Below are 24,183 nucleotides of genomic sequence, written 5' to 3' on the forward strand. Positions count from 1 at the left end.
GAGGAGGGCCACTCGCATGATCGAGGGCAGCAGGGCAGGCCCTAGGAGGAGAGGCTACGGGACCTGAACCTGTTCAGTCTCTGCAAGAGAAGGCTGAGGGGGGATCTAGTGGCCGTTTACAAACTAGTCAGGGGGGACCAGCAGGCATTGGGGGAGTCCCTGTTCCCCTGAGCACTCCCAGGAGTGACTAGAAATAGCAGTCACAAGCTGGCAGAGGGTAGATTCAGATTAGACATCAGGAGGCGCTACTTCATGGCCAGGGCAGCTAGAATCTGGAACCAACTTCCAAGCGAAGTGGTGCTGGCTCCTACCCTGGGGGTCTTTAAGACAAGGCTAGATAATCACCTTGCCGGGGTCATTTGACCCCAGTACTCTTTCCTGCCATGGCAGGGGTCGGACTTGATCTGCTCAGGTCCCTTCCAACCCTACCAACTATGAAATTCATAGCTTGGATAGTGTGTAGTCTCTGCAAATGAAACAGGAAAAGTATCAATAAAAAAGATAAAAGATACTGCTTAGATTTATTTTAAACCCTATTTCTAGGCTAAGATTTCTTTTTACTGTTCCGTCATGATCTGAGGTATCTATTACATCGGGATTTAATTACTGTTGTTTTCTTTGCACTCGCAGAATGTTTTAGAGTTGCAGAAAAGGTAGCTGAAGCCCAAACTTCAGCCTGATGTAAAATTGTTAAAAATGAGGACATGTTCTTCAGGTTTTAAGTGCAGTCCTGGGCTGCCCAGACATTTATGAAGGGAGGGGTATCAGGTTAATGCATTATTCTCCTATAACTGAGTAAGAAAGGGCAATATCCATCTGTTGGCATGCCATAAACAATTGGCTCTTGTAGAACAGGGCACTTTCCAGGTATCTAGATGCTGGTGAACAGATTAAGAAATCAAAATAAGTTGGCTGTTTTGAGAACAATGGTAGAGATACTGAGTAGAAAAGAAATAAACAAGGAAAGAGGGCACAGACTTTGCTAGGAAATCAGTAAATTAAAAGTAAAGTTCCACTCTAGCGTCAGTGTTTTAGACTTGTTTATAGAGGAAAGTTTTTTCTGAAATAAGCTTTTCTGCTTTTATTGGTTCAGGGATAACTCAGCTGAAAGAATACTTTCAGATCTGTGATTATTTGAGCTCCTTACCTTTTGAATTATTGTATCTGTGTAGCTTTCTCAAAATGAGAGCATCTTATTCTAGGCAGGCATCCATGGTTCAGTATTTGAACATTAGACTCCAATTTCTAGAATCTTTCTCTTGTGTTGTGGGATGATACCTACTGGTATCAGATTAACAAATTCACCTCTGGTCTCAGTCCTGCAATGAGATTCTTGAAGGCAGTCCCCTATACTTATCCAAATCAAAGTTGGCTTCCCTGTAACTCCACACAGTCCTGGGCCCTGCCTCTGTGCAGCTAAATGTGGGTTCAAGGCCTACGCGTTTGTTTCTACAAAGTATGTAGCTGAATACCTCCCGCACCTTTGCTGATGATTGAGGGCACTTGACATTGCAGTTTTGTCCCCTTGTTTTAAAAAGAGAGCAAGGACATATGTCTTATCAAGCTTAGTTCAAGGTTTGAGTTGGTTGTCAGAGTAGTAACTCCGAATCACAGTACTGTAGTAGGAGTCAGCTGGCCATTGCATATCTGAGGAGGAGGAAGACAGCTTTGGAAGGTTTGGGGGTGAGTGTCTGTGGTAGCATCACAGACGTTTTCTGTTTTAAAGTGGTAAACAGCAGTTTGTGCCACTTCCAGGATTTTCTTATGAACATTATTAGTTTAGGGCTTACAAGTTGCTTTGAATGATCCAGATTGTTTACTGACTCCAAACTATATACAGTGACCCAGCTTTTAAAGGGATCAAAATAGGGAAAATATTTATACATGCATACCATATGGTCAAGTTATTGATGCTATTACTTAATGTATTTACATAAATATGCACGTGAAAGTTAAAAGTACAACTTTTGTTAAGTAAATCCTTTTTAACAATGACAACGTTCTTTCATAGATCTATTTCAGCCTGGTGTGAGATACAATTTTTCTCTCTATGTCTGTAAATCCAGTGGATATCAGTTATTGCAAAATATGACTGGATACATACAAGAATTGGGTACGTACATTTTATTATTAAGAGCCTTTAGAAATACAAGGTAAAATAAATACAATTAATCTGAGAGAGGTTTCACCAGATAAATTAGATGAGAGTCAGAGAACAGAATCTCCTTACAGACCCATCTTCTTACATCCCCTAATGTATAGATATAAAGGGGTTTTAGTGTGTTTCTATTCTCACCAGTAATTGCCCCTTTTCTGCAGTGTAGCTGGTTTTTATTCTAATAGCTGAAAAGACAACTGATAGTCTGATGTTCAGAGTCAAAATGTAAACAAATTCAAGTGAGAGATCAATCCCAAAAAGTAATTTTCAGTAAATGCTATCATGGAGTTCCCTGTTTAGTATCTTTCTTTCTTCTGTGACTGATTTGCTCAACTTTCAAATGGAAAAAATATTCTCCCCTCCGCTCCCAACTGCCAGGCCCAGACTTAGATACTGGACAGTAGTCCAGCTGGTTTGTTTCCATATTTCTGATCAAAAACAACAGAGGTCCTGCAGCCCACATTATGACATCTCTTCTTACATGAATGCAGCAGTTTTTTTAGATTTGGCTTGGTGATGCCTGTGGATTCCCACTTACAGCTAATAAGATGGTACATCTGTCATCAGCTTGATTTGAAGGCAGTGCTGCTGTACAAATGAAGCTTTGAGTATAGTGTGGGCTTCAGAAACCACTATTTCTGATCTGCAGTCTTTGTGTATTTGCATTTTTTTCCTTTTTGTCAAAGAGAAAACTAGACAGAGAATAAACTGCAATTATTATGTTAGCCCCCTAAACAACATGGGGGTCTGACATGAATTTAGGATAAATGTTTGTTAACTTTTATCTTTTCACAATTCACCCTACAGCTCCAAAAGTTGCACCTAATTTTACTGTAGAAGAAACCTCTTCAGATTCCATATTGGTAAAATGGGAAAACATTCCTGTTGAAGACTGCCAGGGATTTTTAAAAGGATATTTGCTTTTCTTTGCAAAGGGGGAAAAAGATCCTTTAAAACCAAAGTTATTGGATCCAGGTAAATACAACCGAGTCCTCAACTTTCTTGTGAACTCTGAATACTTTGTAATGAACAGCACTTTCAGGGAAAAAGTTTAGTTACAATACAATTAGTAGTATTCGGTAGCAGAATTGGCCTTTAAAAACTGCCAAAGACTCTTAAAATACTAGCCATCGTGTCAACAAGATTGACAAAGGTAAATTAAGCTACTAAATATCTTAAGTGAATAATATAATAAGGTGTTTTTCATCAGTGCTACAAATCTATTTTGGCTAGGAAGTGTCCAGACAAGTGTGCATGTGCAGTTTGAAGTGCTGCAGACCCATCTGCGCTGCTGCAAACCACACATGCACACATTCACTATGCTGTGAATTTGCAATGTGGTCCAGCGTAAAAAAAAAACCCACAGCATAAAAAAGTGAGGCAGCATGTGCCACCCAAAACTGGAGCCTGGCCAGCCAGATCCACACTGGCTGCCAGTCAGGCTCCATGCACACAGATCACTGCTGCTGGTGCCCCAGGAGGACCCCAGGACCTCAGGTAAGGCTGCTGGGGCCAATCCAGTTGCTGGCCTCAGCCTCCCCTACCCCACCCAGGGCAACTTGCTGAATACCAGAGTGTGTATGCACAGGCATTCCCCAGGAACAAGTGGCACATCTATGTGCCACTACTATTAGGGGTGTGCAAAGCTTTGGTAGCTGATTTGATTTGGAGGAGATTCAGCCCTGTTTAGTGGCTGAATCTCTGAATCTGAATCGAATCAGAAGACCCGTTAAAAGGTCTGAGTCGAATCAGAAGCCACCGATTCTGTAGGGGCTGGAGGAACCCCCAGCTGCCAAGGCTGTGGGGTCAGGGAGCCGGGTCCACAAACCCCTGTCCCCAACAGAAGTCAGCAGCTGCTGCAGCGGAGCATAGCACAGAGCTGGCTCCCCACCTGCTGTGTGCTCAGGCAGGTGGGGCTGGCTCCTTGCAGCTGCTCACACTCCCAGGGGTTGGGGGGGACCTACACTCCCCGGATCTGTGCACTGGGCAGGGGCAGAGCAGGTGTTCACTGTGGGCTTGGGCTCCCACTGTGCTGCCCTCCCCCAGGGCCTCTGCAGCCCATGGGTGGGACCTGGTGCTGCAGGGTAGAGCACAGCCACCCAGAAAAGCTGCATGCTGCTGTAAGCTCCATGCTGCCCTGGCAACATGTCTCCCATATGCATGGCAGCAGTGAGGAGCACAACCCTGCACCCCCACTCGTGCTGCCCCTGTGAATGCAAGGGACGCATCACCAGGGCAGTGCGGAGCTCACAGCAGCTTTCTTGTACAGCCACGCTTTGCCATGCAGTGCTGGGTTGCACCTGCTAGGCTGTGGAGGCACCAGGGGATGTCAGCAGGGCGGAAGTCCAAGCCTGCAGTAGGCAGCCTGCCCTGCCCCCAGCCTGCACACAGATCTGGGGGGCATGTGCCCCCCACCGCCCTCTCCAGAGTGTGCACAGCAGCGGAGAGCCACCCAGGGCCCCGTTCCGCTCCCCACTGGAGCCCTTTGGCTGTTCATTGCAGCCCCACACGCTGCCCAGCTGGGCAACAGCCCCAACCTTGCTCAAGTCCCTCCCTGCCTATAAGGACCTCAATTTCCACCCCCACCCCCCTCCACACACACACACACACACTTACCTGCAGGAGCTGCTCTCCAAGCTGCCCAGCAGCCATTTGTATATACGTGCCCATGGCACCCCCTGCCTCACCACCCTCCTCCCACTCCCTCCCAGCCACTACAGGCTGGAACTCTGCCAGCGTGCAGAGAGCTCGCTGCAAAATTGCAAAATCCACAGGTTTCTCTGCTAAAATGAGAAATCCAGGGGGAAAATCTGCATTTTACTCCATTTTTTCCATGGGAAATAGAAAACCTGGATCCCTGTTCATCAGTGAATCTTCTTTAGTAATTAGCTGTTTTTGTGCAGTGCATGTTGGATACCTTGTGTTCTCTCTCTCCATGTTTCTGTCCTGGGCAGTGATGTCTCTATAAAATGTTTGGTTCATTTTGAGAATAATCATGGTGGCATGGCAACAGGAGAAGAAATAATCTTAACATGTAGCTAGTTAAGGTTATGTGATGTCTGTAGTAAAAAGTGTAGTGTAGTTCAAAGCAGCACCTTATTTTTAGTCACTGAGCAGACACTTTCATTTTGGGCATCAGTTGTCTGTCTCCTTTCTTCAGTCTTTGAGCTTATCTTCATTGGAAACTAAAGTGCAACTGAAATGATACTCTTGTATCTTGGCTACATGCAGAGACGATCTGAGCAGGGTGCAAGGCCCAGGGCAACTCAGCCTGTGGGGGGCCCTGTCCCTGGATACAAGGAAGATGGAGGCAGATTCAGTGGGGGGGGTGGCAATGAGCAGCCGGACACGCCAATTTCAGCGGTGGATTCGGTGGCAGGAGGTACTGAGCAGCCAGACATGAAGCCGGGGCAGCATGGCATCGCCGCACTGATCCGCCTGCTTTCACAGGACCCCCCCAAAGTGCGGGGCCCAGGGCGGACACCCCGATTCACCCCCCCACCCCCCTGAGGGACAGCCCTGGCTGCACGCATAAACTCTTTCAATTTGATGAGGCTTTCAACTAGAGTTGGCTAGGCCATTCAGGCATTGCAGGTTAAATCCAGAGTTAGTACAGGTCATAAACTTCTTAACGTAACTACTCTGAACTGAGAGGACTTATCCAGCATCCACAGCATTAAGTCTTCTGTCTTCCTGCAGAAACACAGGCAAATTCTCCCAGAATTCGCTAGAAAACAACCGTTGCTAAAAACCACAGGATGCTTTCCCCAAACATCAGGCCACAAACAGACGCAAGCAATTCTAGAGAGAGTATGTAGCAGATCCAGTGTTACATCACAATGCATCTTTTCTCACTCCTGATGATTTCACTTACGAGGAGTAGCTTCAGTATAGAGAACTAGACTTCTGCAGGGAGGATGCACTCCTTGTTCTGTTTAACACCCTGTTAGATTTGAGTCACAGTGAGTTTATTGCAGGATAACTTTTATCTATTCCCTATTAAAAAGACCATTTTCCACCTTAATTTGAAATTTTTAAGAACCCCTTTTTGTGCTGAGACTTTTTGTGAATGTGTTCTGACACTCTATACCTTCTTCACTGGCAAAAAAAAACAGGGCATCCTGAGCTAAAAGTAAAGAATATTACTGACCTAACACAAAAGTCGCTGCGAATACTTGACCTTCAAGGCAAAACAAGTTATCAGTTGGACTTACGAGCCTACACTGCTGGTGGAATAGGCCCATCCAATGGCCTGTATGTGGTGACAAAAGAAGACTGTAAGTTGAAAATTCTTGCTTATTAATGCTTTATGACTTCGACTCATTTGATCTCTTCACCTTCTTAGCAGACTCTGCCTGCAACCCACATTTTTAAACAGCACCAAAACTATTGCAGGTCAGAAAAAAAAAATCAGCCTGATTACAGCAAACATGAAGCTCATACTAATGCACAGAAGAAAAGCAACTGAAACTAGTCATTGGGGTCTGAAGTCATGACTGCTCAAGATACCTGATAGTTGCAATGGGCAGCTCAGTAAAAAACATTTGCTGAATGTTAAAAAGGCCTCAAGTGGTTAGAGGGGAATTGAGCTATTAAGGAAATAGTTGCTCCAGTTTTCCCTACCCTAAAGCCATAAAAGTCAGTAGTGAATTTTAAATGTGTTCAAGTTTTGTTCAATGCATCTAAAAAAGATGGAGCAGTAATGCACAAAAAAAGAAAGCAGTGAAAATTACAAGAAGCCACAGAGTTTCTGGAGGGTAGCAAATAGGTAAATTATGTTTACTGACAAACAGGAAGGGATGTGCATGGAAGTGCATGAAACCACACGCTGTGCACAGTAGGTAAGAGGCACTTGTATTAAGGGAGCAAGGTCAATAAATAGTACTGAGATGCTCAGAGAGGTAAAAGACATTATGAACTTAAAAAAAAAAGGCAGTGCATTTCAGGCCAAGCAAGCTGAATAGTTCCAAAAAAAAAGATGGCCAAGTTAAGTTGTATAAAAAACACTCAGCATTCAGCTGTATGGAATAAAAACTAAAATGGGGGCATGCCATTCATGGTGAAACTTCTAGCAAAATTTGGCTAATGACTTTTTTTTTTGTAACTTGGAATACCTTTACAATTTGTTTCTCCAGCTGTGGGGCTGATCATTGCCATTCTCATCCCAGTGGCAGTGGCTCTTGTGTTTGGGGTGGTGACCAGCATCCTTTGCTACCGAAAAAGAGAATGGTAAGTACTCTTATTTGGTTCCATTGTCCTGCTCTGGTTTGTTTGTGCGTATAGTAATTCTTTGCCCTCTCAAAGCATATGATTATTCCAGCAGGCTGTTTTGTAAGGCGGCATCTCCATTTTTTGCATGGAGGGGTAGGAAGGAACAGAGACAAAGAAGTTGTATTTTGGCCAAGTTGCAACAGTAAGGTTGTGGACACACATAACAGTTAAACCATTCCACATGTGGAAGCATACAGGACACCCATTTGGACTCCCCTTTTGACCTGTTTAGATACTAGTGTTTGATCCAGCATCATTCAGTGCATCCTTCAGGTGCAGCAGTGACTGGAGCTGGAAAGAGTTGTTCAGCCAGCTTGCAATTTTAGGCTGTGATTGAGAAAACCAACAGGTACTCCAGTCAAGCCAGTGCAATCAAGCCATGTACAAGTGTATGTACAAGTCATGGAGATGGCAGCTTGGGGGTACCACCAGCAGTACAGGGCCAAAATGAAGATCCTTAATTTGCATCTCAGGACAGCAAGAGACGGCAGGTTTCCAGGTCATAACCACATGCCACAAGGGGCTGTCCATGGATCCTCTTGGGGTTGCATAGCGGACGCAGGCAGCACCCATCCACAGTCAGTGGCAAGAGCAGTCCTGTGAACCCCCTCTGATTCCCATTAACTTCAAGGCCCTATGCACCCTTTCTGGGCACAGGCAACCAGCCCTTACACCTAGCAGCACTCCAGCGCTCGCTCTATCATTCCTGAAGGACTCAGATACCTTGGACATGCTGCAACCACCGTTTTTTTCTGAGGCAGTGGGAGCATGTATGAGCAGCGATGCCTCAGCCTACAGTGACTCCAGTCATTTGACCCCTCTCATGATCGTAAGACCATCCCCAGCCCTTCCACACTGAGGCATACCCCACTACCCTGGGGGGGGAGTGATTGGGGAACATGCTTACCTCCATGAGCCCCCTCGGATGACTAAATTTACCGGAGGTGTTATTCCATAGGGAAAGGTCTTGCTTGTTTAAAGGAAGCTTTTGATTTGGTTCATTTAACACTTTTTTTAAAGAACCTCTTTCCACTGGTTGATTAATAAAATACTTTATTTTCAAAGAAACCAGCTGTACTTACTCCTCACTTGAGCACAGCCCCTTGCTTTTCCCCCAGTCCTGAACATGTAGGTGTTCAAGTATTCACCCCCACCACTCCAACTCAGTCAAGCACACTTCAAGGGTTCAGGCACAATGTAAGTTTATTAGATTGATGCTTAAATAAAAAACAGAAAAGGGAATGTATCCCCAATCCCAAACCACCTCTCTCCTCCCCGCCCCCCGCCCCCAAGTCATCCCATACCTGCCTTTAGTCTCTGGGATTGGAAGTTGTCTGCTAGGTCTTCATGCACAAGCGTGACCCTGGGCACTTGGAAGCCATGGGAGCCCAGGCATCTTGGAAAACTCCCCCCTTGGTCTTGCAAATGTTATGAAGGCTTCAGGCAGAGATGGCAAAGCAGGGCACATAGCACTTGGTGATATCCAGGCAAGCCCCCAGTGATCTCCAGTGTATCTTCAGGTGCCCAAAGGCACGCTCCAGTCAAGCAGCAGCTGCTGGTGGGGTAGGTAAGCAGTTCCTTGTGGGCATCCCAGGAACCTACATAAAGCTTCATGAACCAGAGGTGGAGTGGGTGTGCCAGATCCCTGATTAGCTGTGGTGTAAACAGTCACTACTAGCAGTTTGATGCTGGGAACATGGGGACAGACTTTCCCTCACTCCCCCTACCCCGTCAGGCCAGAGAGGCGGGAGCTGTGGAATACCTTGGTGCCATGAACCTTGCCCACCCAGTCAGCATTCATACGTGAGAACTGATCCTGTTGGTCTATGATGCATCATAGCAAAGAAACTCTTGGAGTCCATGTTTTGGTGTGTAGGATACAGAATGGTGTTGTGGGTGTTGTCATTGGCCCTGGTGCAGTTGCAAGTCGCGTATGGCTGAATCTGGCCACTATCTCCTGAACAATGACGAGGCAGATTAAGCAGATGCTAGGACTGTGGTTTATCACAAGACATGCCTCCCACCCTGCTGATCCCACTGTAGATTTGTCTACGGACCAGAAAATGTCAGGGGCTGCAAGCTACCTTATGCCAATGACCACCTGCTTCTCCATGGTAGGAGGTGACCTGGTGCTGTGCTGTACAAGGGCAGGTTTTTGTTTAGTGCAGATTTCCATGCAGGTGGCACAAAACCTGTGGAAGTTTCCTTTTCCAGTTAGCTAGGGCAGTGTGGTCTCATCAGTCGCTGCTCATTTGCCTTGAGCAGAAGCACAGTTTGGAGCTGGTTCCACATGGGTCCAGAGTCCATGGCATGTCATATGGCATCGTCCTCATCTGCCATGTCAGTTTGAGCAGCAACACTGAAGCAAAAAAAGGCTGTAGATATAATTGAGGACATAACAAGGCAGGTCAGCCTGCACTTCCAGAGAGCTGTGATCTAGGCAAGGATCTTGCTGAGAAAGCGGTACGACCTGCAGTCTCTGCCTGAAGCGGCACTGCTGGGACATGAATTGTTCCAGCTGTGCAGACGTGGGGCATGCACAGCAGTGACCTGATAAGGCCCCATCCTGTGTTCCCTGGTCTTGGAGTCAAACTGAGCAGACACTCCAGCACAAGGGTGCTGAGGGGTGATGGTGTTGGGGGTGAGTTTGGGGTCATCTTGGGGGCCAGCCAGTCATCACGTTCCTCCATATTTGGGAATCTTTGGGAACATCCAGAGACTTGTCCACTGTGGGACATGCTGGGCGAGGTTCTGTGTCCAGCCCCCTGGCCGCAGAGCAGCAGTGCTTCAGGCTGACACTCAACCGGTATACATCTGCACGGCTCTTAACTAATACAGGGTTGTTTTTTTAAACAGTGAAGCACTAAATTAAACATGCACTTAATTTGCAACCTGTCCACAAGATCGATCTGATTTGCCATTCACTTTCGTGTTTCCACGAATGTGACAGTGTAAGATGAAAGCATTGAAACTTTTCCTATAGTCAGTCAACACAACAATTTTGAAAACAAAAGGTTTAACTAACTGTCATGCTGAATCTCCTGAGAACTGTGAATGTAGAAACTGGCAGAGCCATTTTTTCAGTTTGCCAAATTACTCTTTTATCTCCTAAAGGATTAAAGAAACGTTCTACCCTGATATTCCAAACCCTGAGAACAGCAAGGCACTGCAGTTCCAGAAGAACATATGTGAGGTAACTTCAATGCTTTTTTTTTAAGGTTCTAAAATGTAAAAATACATCGGGTAATGCAGTCTGCAAATGTTGAGGTGTATTCTTCAGCTTAAATTCACTTTTTAATAGGATGAGATGAGAAAGCCATTACAAGCAACCAAGCATTTGTTTTGTTAGACTATGGCTGGGTCTGCGGTCTAGTTTGTTATTAAAACTTTGCCAGTGGCAGCTGTTAGGAAGAAAAAATTGAAGGTTTGTCCCAGCCCAGCAATATAATGGCAAGTCTCAGAAGTGATGTGATCCAGCTCATTTCTAACTGCTTGTTTTCCTTCTCTTCCCACTGGCAGAACTGAGAAGTGTAGGTAGAACATGCTTCCTATCTCCTCCTTGCCCTTCTCACCTTGCTGCTTTGTAATTGGAAGCAAACTTAAAGCCAAGTCATTGCTTCAGGCTAGTGAAATAACAAAGATAACTAAGGAAAGTAATTTTGAAGTTGGAAATATTTGTGGCAAAAATTCAGGAATGTTTAACTTGCTAAAATAGCTGTTCATATTAGCAGCGATTATATATGCAAATACCAGACTTTAGGGAAGGAGAGAATTGTATTGTGTTTTTTGGTTTTCTTTGTGGGTTTTTTTAAGTATATAATTGCAGTAGTGCAGAACAACATGCTGATTGCATGAACCACAACAAAATTGTTTTCCTGAGGTCCAGTTCTTTTGGCTTAGTCTCTGGTCTAGGTGTTTCTTGTTTTTTCTCATTTTAGGGGAACACTGCCCTTAAAACATTGGAAATGAACCCTTGTACCCCCAATAGCGTTGAAGTGCTAGAAGCACGATCTGCAGTCCCTAAGATGGAGGACACAGAAATTAAATCCCCTGTCGCGGACAGTGAGCCCCCTGAGGATGTCTCTGACACAGAAACTGAAAACCTTGTGGTGGTGTCATACTGCCCACCTATCATTGAGGAGGAGATCTCCAACCCCTCAGTAGATGAACCTGTGGGGTCTTCTCAGGTCATTTATATTGATGTTCAATCAATGTATCAGCCTCAAGTTAAACCAGAGGAAGAGCCAGAAATAGACTTTGTGACTACAGAAGGCTATAAGCCACAAATGCACTTGTCTATTAATACTATAAAAACAGAGAATCACTTGCCCACAGAAGAGGATGCTGATAAAACTGCAGGCTACAGACCTCAGGCAAACACAAATGCCTGGAATGTAGGCACTCCAGACTCTCCTAGATCAATCGAGAGCAACAATGAAAATACATCTTTTGGAAGCCCATGTTCCATTAATTCTCGACAATTTTTGATCCCCCCAAGGGATGATGAAGACTCTTCCAAGCCAAACAACATTGGGTGGTCCTTCACAAATTTTTTTCAGAACAAAGCAAGTGATTAACAGTGGTTGCGATCATTTCAGCTGGACCTGCCATCTCAATAAGCTCTTATTCCAAATGTAAAAACAGCATGAGTTCTTGGAGATAGTCTGCAGAGGTTTTTAGTGTGCTGAATGTTACAGTGAAAGTGTTAATGTTGCATTTTAATATAGGCTAAAAGCCAAAGTTCTAGCAACTTGATTATTATGCTAGTAAAATATTAAGGAAGTTTCAGTGGTATCTCCTGGTTATCTTAGCTAAAGAGCTCTACTTCAAAGTAGTGTTTCAATGGTTAATATGGCCTCATGCAGCTTGTTACCTTGGAAGGTGCTCTGTTTTTGTAGCTGGTTTCTATTATGCATATTCAAATAACAAAATTCAAACTCATTTGCAGATTGAGGGCAGTGACAGTAGTGTCCTCAGCCTAATCATTAGGGTGTATATGCTTAAATTGTTTATTCAACTATTAGCACTTCCACCTATGCTTTGTTTATCTAACTTTTACAATCCCACATACAAAAACAGCATCACTACTGTCTTAACATTTTAAGCAATGACTATTCTTATCTGTTGTCCAGTAACCAGGACACTAATTACTGTACCTACTGTGCAAGGTTCATTCAGTATTTGACTCAGGAGTACAAACTTGGAAAACGTGTAACACTGATTTAAACCTCAACCAGAACTGCATGATGTTTAAAATTTAGCATTATTTTTTAAACCTTAAAACACTATTTTTTCCCTGACACTTCAGTTAAGGAGTTAGTGTTTCTTAACATATTGCACTAATGTATTTTGTATAGCTGTAGCTCCAGATCTGATGCCTCAAAGAGGTTAAGTATCTTCTCCCTTTCCTCTCCCCTGAAATGCCATTTTAGACCAATAGCATAGCATCTGGAGCTGAAGGCTTGTAAGCATCATATCCAAAAGATTAGTCTCCGTTTAACAGTCCTTGATTGCACTAACCTACCCATCAATGTTATTTCATAGATTACATTTGGTAGAACTAGCTGCTAGAGCAGGTTTGCTCCACCCATGAGTAGTATTAGCACCACGAGAGAATTGTTCCTTGGCTTGTCTTCAGCTGTAATAGGCCCCCGCTATCCGTGAAGAATTTCTGTGGCTACTCTCCAGAAACAGTCTGTCCCAGCATGCATTCTCCACAGATTTCATGTGGAAAAAGAAGGTGGGATTTCTCCATAGGCAGTGGGGAGCCCAGAGAAGCTGATGCACTAATTTTACCTCTCTAGCACTGGTCACCTAATACAACAGTTATAATGGTGAGTTTAGTTTGTGTGTTTAGAGAAACATTCTCAAGAAAGATGATTTTTAATTTCTGTTTTCATTTATGTATCTTAAAAAGCAGGTGTAGCATTTCACTGCACAAAAATTAGATGGTGGTGCTGCATGAATAGTGACTACTTTGCTGACTTTGTTTTGTAAAATAAATAGTAATGGTAAGCTGTTACATGACATAACATTACAGCAAAACAGAGTCTTCTAAAGTTCCCAACCCTTTCAAGATCTCAGTTTTAAACAGCTGATTTGTAGTACCTCAAATGTCTAAATTGCAGTGGGAGCCTTATGTATTAAGCATTCAGACTGTGCGGCTGAATTTGAAAACAAGCTCACGGCTCTAAGTGAAAGCAGATGAGAGAGAGACTGTTAACAAGGTGGAAGTTGTGTAGACTGCAAACAGCATTATCTGGCCACCACCGTCTTGCAAGAAACTACCTTAAACTTGATGATAGTAACGCACAGTAGGTCTCAAACTACCTCTGCAGTCCTTTAGACAGAACTGGCTGAAAGGGTAGATGGATTTTCAAATTGACAAACAGGCAAGCAACGAAGTAAAAGATACCAAGATAGGCAGCTTCATCATCTGCAACTCCTGGAAAGCCCAGATAAGATTCCTTTTTCTGAATGAATTTCAGTATTAATGGTTCTTCCAATGAAAGGGAATACATTTGAAATTATTAGGAGTCTTAGAGGCATCAGATCTGGATGTCAGACATCGTTGTAAGAGACCAGTTTCATCCACCGTCTGTAGTTGACAACTTATTCTAAACTTTAAAATCTATATAATGGTTCTGCCTTTATGGAACAAGACATGGCTGATGATTGGGATTTGCTAAATCCAAATACTAAAGGCTTTACTATCCATTCCAAAGTTCATAATACCTCATTCTAGAGTAGTGCTAATGTTTACTATTGTAGAACCAACATAGAAATATTTAGTTTCTAAGACCAATGGACTTCATCATGACCCAGTATACTCCTAGAAGCAGGAGGCATAAAAGAAAGATAAACAGGTGATGTACTAAGAAGAGAGAGTTTGTTTCGTTTACTTCATCATACACATTATTCTTTTCAAGTAAGCAACTACAATGTCATCTCTTGATGGTTCTTGTGAGAAACATGCTATAGCAGTTACAGTGATATGATGACCAAAACTAGAGTAGGTCTCATAATGGAGCAGCTAGTCTTGAAAAAGAGCCAAAATCTCTGGTTGGTCATTGGTATGTTTCCCAAGACGCACATTCAAGCCAGAAAGTATTTTTATCTGGGCAGTAACATTACTTGTATTAAATGTTAAAAACAAAACCAGTCTGATGCCTCAGCTAGTGTGTGCTTGTATGTAGATTAGTATAGATCAGCCCTGTAACTTTCACAATCTCTCTCTCAAAAAATTAAAACCATGACAGATTCCATGTACTGTACCTGCTTTCAGTACCTGTTATTCCATGCGCGTGCCATTTGTTGTTAGTAAAGCCAGTGATATTTCAAATCACCTAATGTCTGAGTGATGGCAGTGTGCTTTATTTTCTAAATATATAGGGTATTCTATGTTACATGTATACCCAAATAGTATGTGGGAGTATGTACTCTTTCACTAACGGTGCTACTCAATTGCCTCTTTAAAATATGACCATTTTATTTCATCCAAGTTAATTCTTTGCACCAGTGTTCTGGGGTACTTCCTGATCTTGGAGGTCTGTGGCGGAGAAATTGTAATCTTGGTGAACAAGGGCTTATCTAAACCCCTTCACATGATGTCATTGTATCTGGGGTCAATACAGTAGATAAAAGACAGGAGTGTATATATGCATGCACCATCTGTAGTGTCTTAATTGTTGCAAAGAGAGGTAGTTAGCTGTGTTAGTCTGAATTCAGATATACATTAGGGTAGATTTGCATCTTATAGACCAACTCTGACTTAGTTTATAAATTGCAAATGTACTATGCCTTCTACTGTAATTGTTACAAGCCAGTAAGCAGTTTTTGTCATAACAATTTAGTCCTTGCAACCAGTGCTTCACATTGAGCTTATCTGCTCATTCACTGGTCCGGGGTGCTTTCTGAAAGCTGCTTCAAATGCTTTATTTAAAAATATTATTTGCAATTTGCACAGACACCAGAATTGTAACACCCCGAGGAAGTATGCTGACTTAGTGAAGATATTAAGCAGGCCTTGTGTGGCATAGCAAAATAGAATCAAATGGCTAGTACTGTTGGGTGACTGAAGTGCTTTCATTATCTGCCTGTATGTCCGGTAATCACTGAAGCGCCTTAAAGAAAAAATGGACCAAGTAGTCTTCCATACCAAATTCACTCCCGGTGTATGGTGCTTTTTAACTTCCACAAGCATTGATTGGAGTTGTATGGCAAAAAGCCTTGTCCTTCAAATGAGATTAGTTCCTTAATTGGTGCCTTCTGGTATCCTCATGAGCCTTCTTTGGTAAGCTAGACACTAAAGGATTGTTTCTCTTTGTTTCAGGAAAAAAAGTCTCCATTACCAAAACTACTACTTTTTTAGATCTCTGGTCTGTTGAATATGGAGTGGAGGAATAATATATATAAGGGAAATAAGATATAATGGGGAAATAAGCAGAAAGGATCAATTCAAAACATGTCACTCCTTTTTTAAGTCCCTATCTGTTTTCAAGGTTAAATCTGTTCAGAAATCTAAGAAGGTAATTGCTTTGGTATGTTTTTCTTTTTTTTCCCTTTTTTTTTTTTTAATGTCAGGCAGTTCAATTTCGGAGCATATAATTTATAATGTTGCTGCTGATTTCTTCTTTTGAGCCATGCCTGGTTTGTTTGATTTTTGTTTTATAAAAAGAAGTTGTGTATCATTCACTCGATTACTGAGCATCAGTGCCGGTTGATTCGCTCTTGCATATTCTCTGTTCAGCATGCTATTTTTGTTGTACTGAGACACACATGGGGAATTGGACACCTGTTTGAAATGGCACTTTTACATGTTGCGGTTGTAGATTCAAAAAGCCTGTACATGATATACCTCACAAAACTAGCTATTATCAGATGTAGTAAGCTAATGTTACAGATAGCCAGTGAATTATATTCTCTGCCATATGCTTGCTACATAAACAGATTTAGGACCTAATTCTGTGAACAGTTACTATCATGTAATTAACCTGAGTAGGCCTTGCTGTAGTAATTAGCCAAAGTAATGGACCTATACCTTGTAAGAACTATTTGCAGTGTTGTTCCGTAGATTAGAGTAATTGACAGAAGCAACGCACATTTAGATATCTATTTTATATTGTGTGGGATTAGCATTTTAGTTTTACTGGGAAATGGGAGATGAAGTAGAAATTAGGGTTGCCCTGAAGAGGTGCGTGGAAGAAGCCTTGCTAAACAAAGTTCTCTCGCTGTAGTGAACTTTGGGCTTTTTAGTTACACAGGTTTAGACTGTGGGGCCCCCGCAAGGCTGTCCTGCTGAGCCAAGTTCAGCTGAAGGCAAAATTGCTTCAAGAGGAAAATAATTATGCAAGCAAATAAAGTCTTGTGTGTGGAAGGGAGCAGGATAGTCAAAGATTGTTGTACAGAGAAAAGTAAAACAAGACCATCACTGCTATATTTTTAGTCTGCCTTATTGCTTTTTTGTTGTAAATAAAATATTAAATAAAATACTCTTATAGAAGGGAATATAATTCAAAAGCATTTAAAATTTGAATATTTGAGTATTGCTCTGACTGGAAGAATCAAATGGATAACTGTTCTATTTACCATAACTACCCATAGCTTTCCATGTAAATAGTACTCTCTGTTCCAAAGTAAATGATTTTTATTAAAATGTTAGTTCCAGCAGTTTTTATATGTCTAAGGTTTTTTCCCCCCAAAAATCATAAATTACATATACAAATGCATACTTGTGTCCTACTTCATTTTAATTTCATGCTGTGTTAAAAAGTCCTCTTGAAATTCCCATGTTTCTTGGGTATATGGCCTTATATTTGAGGCAGAACATTCTCTAGCACTCTGCACACCTTTTACACTCGTCCTTGTATGATTAGGCTATGGCTCTTGTAGCATGTAAAATATTAGCCTGGGCAATGGATATTCAAAAGGAGGCTGTTGGCACTTGTTCTTAGAACTCTTTCATTTTCTTTTTTGAATCTTTATCCTTTGAAAGTGGCTTGTATGAAAACCCAATCCAAGTGCACTTTGACTTTGGAGATTTTGAAATCCAAGTCTGGGTATAGATTCAAATTTTTCCTATTCTGAAGCTTCAGACAGCGGTAGTTTTTAAAGGTCTACCTACAATTTGGAAAATAGTATCTCCCGTAGCATTTTTTTCCTGTTATCCATGTGTCCAAATATTGGTGGCGTTTGCCTGTTCTACAAACAAGCAGTTTTATATTCGCAGGGGCTTCCTCATGCAGCCTTAGAGATTGTCCCAATATTTTCCCCACAAAAATGTCTATTTACATTTTCAGCAAAAAGGGAATACCAAAAGAAATATTTGCATGATTTCAAAAAAAAATCTTATTGGAACAATTCTTTAATGTTTTGCAGCTCAAATGTTTCTGCATTTTGATAAGTTGTTCAAACCAGCATGCAAAACAGACATAAATAGAAGAGAAACTTTGTAATTTTTATTGTTCGTGGTGAGAAAAATGCTAAAAAAATATAAGCATCTTGAAGTGTCTCCTTATATGACAGTAAAAAGTGAACTAGGATGTACAGTTTTACACTTCAGAAAAGCTTCAGAAATGCTTGTATGGGCTTTTTAGTTGCTTCTTGCCTGAAACCCCACTGGAATGCAGGGTAATTGTAATTCTTAACTTCATCTTGTTGTGCACAAATTGGAGGGACTGATACAATACTCTAAAAGATGAAAGAATACATTACCTTATACTAAAATGTTGTCTAAAAAGCATACTGTGAACAGGTTTTTTAGGTCTCTTTCTTTTATACCTTATTTTTTTACAACCTGAATATTTTGTTTAAAAGTGTTTTTATGTTTGTATTTTTGTGCATTTCATTGAAATGTGTTTATAATGCTAATGAAAATATTCACTCATTTCAAATTGTCGTATAGATATTAGTTCTGAGCATTAGTAAAAAAGACAACTAAGAAAAAGATAGCCAACTTAATGCTGTAACATTTATACTATGTCTAATCAGCCATTTAACACTACTGTCATTTGCTGTGTAATTATATTTTATGCCAGCTTCCGAATCTGTTACAAATGCAAAACGTTTCCTTCATGATTCAAACAAAATCATCACAAGGCACTTTATTCAAGTTGCAACATACCTAGTAAACAAAATGCTGATTCATGAAAGCATATCATCAAACAGATTTAGTGAATAATAAGCAATTTAACAAATGCATGCTTAAAAGTGAAATGTGGAATCGTGTTGGGAAACATGACAATGTAGCATACTATGTTTTTAAGTAACCTAATACTAAGCAACTCTTTGCATAGGTTTTTAAAGCTAGTTTGCTTGGCTGTTGTAACTCTTGATGTACTGCTTATGTCTGTTTTAAAAAATGCATGTATTTAACAATTTTGCCATAGTATTGCCATGGAATTTAATAAATATATTTTCTTACAGTCATGTGGCTAGCTTTTTTTGCTTGTGTCAGTTTTTTGTTTTAGTAAAAATGGCCAAATTCTGAAATGACAAGATAATTTGGTCTGAAGGCAGGGTAACTACACCCTTTTATAGATTCAGTGGTGCCCAACCTTTTTGTCCTATGGGCCAAATCATTGATGCCCAGTCCATCTGCAGGTCAAATCTGGCTGGTGGGCCCAGTTCAGCATGCAGAGTTGGTGGGGCCTAATCTGGCCATGCAGGGAGGAGAGGGAGCATGGCCATTCCTGACTTGGCTTCCCAGGGCTTGGGATTTTCGCAGTGGGAGAGGGGTGGCAGTATTAATTATCACTGCTCCCCTGCTGCCAAATTCCCTGACTTGTGGGGGGCCCCAGAGGCCAGGAGTTGAGTACTTCTGGACTAAGATTAACATATGTAGAGAGAATGAGCAAGAGATCACAGACTTTCATAAACCCAAGTTCACTTCATCAAATGCTGTTGAAGGACAGCATACAGTAGAATATAAAGTAGAGTCAGTGATTAGAATACAGTAGGTGGGAAAACACAATTTTGCCCAGAGAGCTTCATAATCTATTAATGACCTCTTGTAATGTAACCTGCTCCACTAGGAGGAAGTAGAAGGTGTTCAGCCAAGTTTTTTAAGGCACTTCTACATACATTGATGGCAGTGGTCATGAGTGAATTAACTCCCTTCTTGGTTCTGACCATCAAACTGCATCATAATATGCTTTCTGCTAGTATCCTATTTAGCACTGTGCAACAATTCCTATCTGCCATTAAGAGTTCAGACAGCACGTTTTCTGTATCTGTAAGATATGTAGTTAAGGATTGTTTAAGGGCATAGTTGTCTTCCCTACTACCAGATGAAGCACACAGTTGTGATGCAGTGGAATTCCAGGCTGTGCATATCAGGCCTGTGCGAGTCAGCAGCGATCCGATCTGGCTTCGTATCCAGCTGCCTCAGATGCCAGTGATCCAATCCGGAGCTCCAGACCGGGTTCCCACTTTGATCCAGCTGAAGTGGCTCCGAAGCTTCGGAGCCGCCTTGGAGATCCGGCCATAGGGTATAATGGGGAATCAATCAAATATCTATAACTTCATTGTTTTTTGTCTGATTTGGATGAAACTTGTAGAGGTGGTAGCCTCTGCAAAGAGTATGAAGCCTGCCAAGTTTCAAAAATATCGGTGCATGGGTTTAGGAGGAACTGTACCACAAATTCTTGAAAGCAAAACTCATGTCGTGTGTGTGTTACACCACAGGGGGATGAAAACTGCAGGGGTGGTGGCCCCTGCTGAGGCCACGAAGCCTGCCAGTTTTCAAGGAGGTGAGTGCAGAGGGTTGGGAGAAACTTCACATCAAGCTGTGGACAAGCAAAACTCGTGACATGGGTGACACTGTGTGTTAAGGCGCAGCAGGGTGAAAGCTGCAGGGATGGTAGCCCCTGCTGTCAGCTGTCGAGGAGGTAGGTGTAGGGCGTCTGGGGCCCTGCACCTCTAGCTGCTAACAGGCAAAACTCGTGACATGGGTGCTTGTGCAACTGTGTCTGTCTTGGGGCATGAGGTGGGGGGGGACACTACTGCAGGCCTGGTTGCTCAGCTACTGTGCTACCAGTTACCAGTTAATCATGATTCACTCAGGGACCAGCTCGATGCACAGTACCTCGCTACTACGTAACGAGTTAACGAGCATAGATTAACACCTACAAAATGACAGGCTAAGGAGCGAAAATAATACAGACAATCAGCTGCCCCAAGACAAACAGTTAGTTGTACAAGCACCCTTGTCATGAGTTTTGCCTGTCAGCAGCTAGGGATGCAGGGCCCCAGAACTCCCCTGCACCTATCTCCTTGACAGCTGACAGGCTTCATGGCCTCAGTAGGGGCCACCATCCCTGCAGTTTTCATCCTGCTGTGCCTTAACACACCCAGGGTCATTTGTCATGAGTTTTGCCTGTTAGCAGTTTGAGGTACGGTTCCCCTGAAACCCCTGCACCAATCTTCTTGAAACTTGGCATGCTTTGTGGCCTCACCAGTGGCTACCACCCCTGCAGTTTTGATCCCCCTGTAGTGTAACGTATATGCGTGACATGAGTTTTGCTTTCAAGAATTTGGGGTACAGTTCCCCCCCCAAACTCCTGCACCAGTCTTCTTGAAACTTGTCAGGTTTCAGCATCTCAGCAGAGGCTACCACCTCTGCAAGTTTCATCCAAATCAGACAAAAACCAACAAAGTTATAGATATTTGATCGATTTCCCATTATACCCTATGGTCGGATCTCCGAAGCAGCTCTGAAGCTTTTCCAAAGCAGTTTGGAAGCACTGAACCACTTCGGAAAGCCTAATGAAGCCAGCGATTCGATCCAGACATGCTGTTCGGACACCGGAGTGTCCAAAGCTTCTCCAGATCCGAAGCATGGGCCAAAGCCTCACACAGCCCTATTGCGTATGTGGTTGGCTATGGCTAATGTAACAACATTTATTGTGTATGAAAGAAAGTGGCAGTCTGACCTTTCCAGCTATGAAGTGACACTAATGTCTCCAAGCCATCTTGCACCCAAAACATTGTGATGGTGATACCAGCTACTAACTAGCCCATGTCATCATCCAAACTGGCCTGTTAAAGTAAACGATATTTTGTGGAAAGGACAAGGAATTGCTTAATGGCTCCCCAAATAGACAGGTGTGATGATACTAGCATGGAACATGAGCTTTACATAAAACGACTTACAGCAAGAGTACCACCTTCTGTCCATATTCTACAATGTAGAGTTTAAAACACTGATTACTTCCTTATATGGAGGGAAATGGAGCTGGTGTGTACTGACATGAAACCAAGCCCATCAAAGGTAAGTATGACTTGCACTGTGGGTGTTAATAATACTGGCCAGAAGTAGATGTCCTGGGGAAGAAAGAAATCTGCAAAGTCTTTTTTTTTTCCCCCGGAGTGCTTAAAAGGTTTGGGACCTATTCATCCAAGACCTCAAGGCCTGGCAAATAGTTACAGTTATTAGACACTCTTCAGACTCATTCCAAAAGTGAACTTCCTGGAAGGTGGCTGTTCCTCATGTCTTTCAACAGTGCTTTAGGCAATCAAGAAGAATGACTGATATGCTCGAAAGAATGACTGACATACCCCTTTTAAATCCATCATTTGGGTTTAAAAGAAAGAAAAAGTTGCTGAGGACAGCTTGAGAGTAGGAGGAATGGTCTTGTATTTTTAATATTAACAGCTGATCAGATATTATACAGACTTTTATGCAGTCACTCAAAACAATACTGAGATCTTTGTACACTGCAGCTTTTAATTTCTAATGCATTTAGAACATTACCTGTCTAAACTCGAGATGAATGTGAATGGACTGGATAGGATTTTATTAAATGTAGGAAGTAACTCACATGGCAGAGAATATTCTGTGTTCACTTTAAATGTCTCTCTCTAAAGAGTAATTAAATGTTTTTAAGGACTTTTGATTTACATGGAATTGGGAAGTAAAATAAATGAAGTTTCCAACTAAATACTGGGGAAGTGTAAGGCACCAGTCATAGAAAAAACAGTGCATATGGGATGAAAACTAAACCTCTTTGTCTGGGAATGGATAAGTCATACTCTGCTTGTTTATTGTTTTTAAATGATCACAATTCAAGAGAATATGATACTGTCCTTCTGTGCAAAGAAACCTTGGGAGTTTTATCCAGCTCTCCCCCCCTGTGGTCTGATTGTCAAAAATGACAGATGAGAGTCTAGACCTATTAACAGGATTTCTAAGAAAGAGGATTTTCAAGAAAATTGTGTACTAGGTAACTTGGGTCATGTCAGTGCTGTCTCTGGGCCAAGTCCTGGAAAGCTGCCAGAAAGCACCACCCCACTTGCTTTCCTGTCTGTCAAGCTGAGAGGTGAAGCAATGTAACAACTTTAGACCCCTGCTGAGCTCCCAGCAGGAGCTGCCTCAGCCCCTTCCTCTCTGCTGTGTTTACTGGCTTGTGCTCTCAAATGGCTACATCTTCCTACATCCCAGAAATAAGGGAGTGTGGAGACCTGTGAAGTTTGATCTGCATGGCGTTCCCCCGCTCAGTCTGGAGGCACTGGAGATGATGCTCTTCCTTCTGTGTCAGGATTGATGTTCCACCATTATGATGGAGAAGGGAAGAGGGCACTGTGCCACACTTTCAATGACATATAAAACTATGATAATCCATGCTGCACATAGAAGGGTCTTGGTATTTTTGTTGAGTGAGGGGTGAATACCAACCTGTTCACCCTTCATGGTATAATTACCATCTAAATGATAAAATAATAGGAAAATGGAGCTGGAAGGGACCTCTGGTGGTCATCCAGTCCAACCCCTTGCTTGAGGCAAATCATCCCATAGAAGTCCTGGTGTATCCTATTCCAAAAACTATTACATTGGTTGCTCTTTACATTGCACACCAGGGATAGCTACTTGTCGATCATCCCTAACCCACGCTATTCAACCTCTTCTTGAAAGCCTTCCCTGATGGGGATACCACAGCTGGCATACGTCGTCTCTTCCACTACCTCACTGTTCTAAAATTGAAGGCGTTTTTCCTGATATTCAATCTAAACCTACTTTGCTGTAATTTCAAGCTATTGGTCCACATCCTATTCTCTGCAGCAAGAGAGAAACAGTGTTCTCGCTCTTCTTTGTCTGTCTGTCAGATATTTGAAGACTGCTATCGTGGCCCCTCTTGGCTTTAAATATGCCTGTTTCTTTCAAACTCTCACATGGCTTGCTTTCCAAGCCCTTTACTATTTATTGTCACCTGCCTCACTAACTAGACCATCACTAACTTCCCTATGTTCTTTTTATGATGCCCAGAACTGCACACAATACTCCAGATGAGGCCTAACCAGCATCAAGTAGAGAAGTATTATCACTTTCTGTGTCTTGCAATGAAGGCATCCATTGATACTCCTATGGTCTGTATCCTCATATTGTCAATGCCATCTGTTTCTAATAGTCTACCAACTCTTAACATTTGGATGGATTATTTCCCTCCATTTACTATTATAAGATACTGCTTCATTTTACTACTGCTGCATTTCATCTCTGGAGAGGAATAAAGTTTATAAGGCTCTCTGGTAAAACAGCACACTGGTGGAGGGTTGATAAAGTAGGAAACACGTAAATGATGCTCTTAAAAATATTAGAAGTTAATGAATTGACAAAGCAGAGGGAAAAACAGAACATTAAATTCAGACAGACACACAAAATAGGACCACCAAAAGTTAATACAGCTATTAATGCTTCTACCACCCGTCTTCACAAGACAAGGAAATGGATGACAGCACATAGTAATTAACAATAACCT

General features: G+C 42.3%; 1 protein-coding gene across 1 annotated transcript in view; it reads left to right on the forward strand.

Annotated features, from left to right (window-relative positions):
* Positions 1–17,860, forward strand: part of LIFR (leukemia inhibitory factor receptor alpha) — a 64,908-nt gene extending 47,048 nt beyond the window's left edge. Inside the window, exons 14-19 of the mRNA XM_019517939.1 lie at positions 2,012–2,113; positions 2,966–3,133; positions 6,274–6,435; positions 7,294–7,387; positions 10,544–10,622; positions 11,368–17,860. Of these exons, the coding sequence (XP_019373484.1) occupies positions 2,012–2,113; positions 2,966–3,133; positions 6,274–6,435; positions 7,294–7,387; positions 10,544–10,622; positions 11,368–12,006 (1,244 nt within the window). The 3' untranslated portion in view covers positions 12,007–17,860. The remainder of the gene's footprint in view (positions 1–2,011; positions 2,114–2,965; positions 3,134–6,273; positions 6,436–7,293; positions 7,388–10,543; positions 10,623–11,367) is intronic.
* Positions 17,861–24,183: the final 6,323 nt, after the last annotated feature.

Source organism: Gavialis gangeticus, unplaced genomic scaffold (genome assembly GCF_001723915.1).
Source record: "Gavialis gangeticus isolate Ggan-Ray unplaced genomic scaffold, GavGan_comp1, whole genome shotgun sequence".
In the NCBI taxonomy this organism is placed as follows: Eukaryota; Metazoa; Chordata; order Crocodylia; family Gavialidae; genus Gavialis; species Gavialis gangeticus.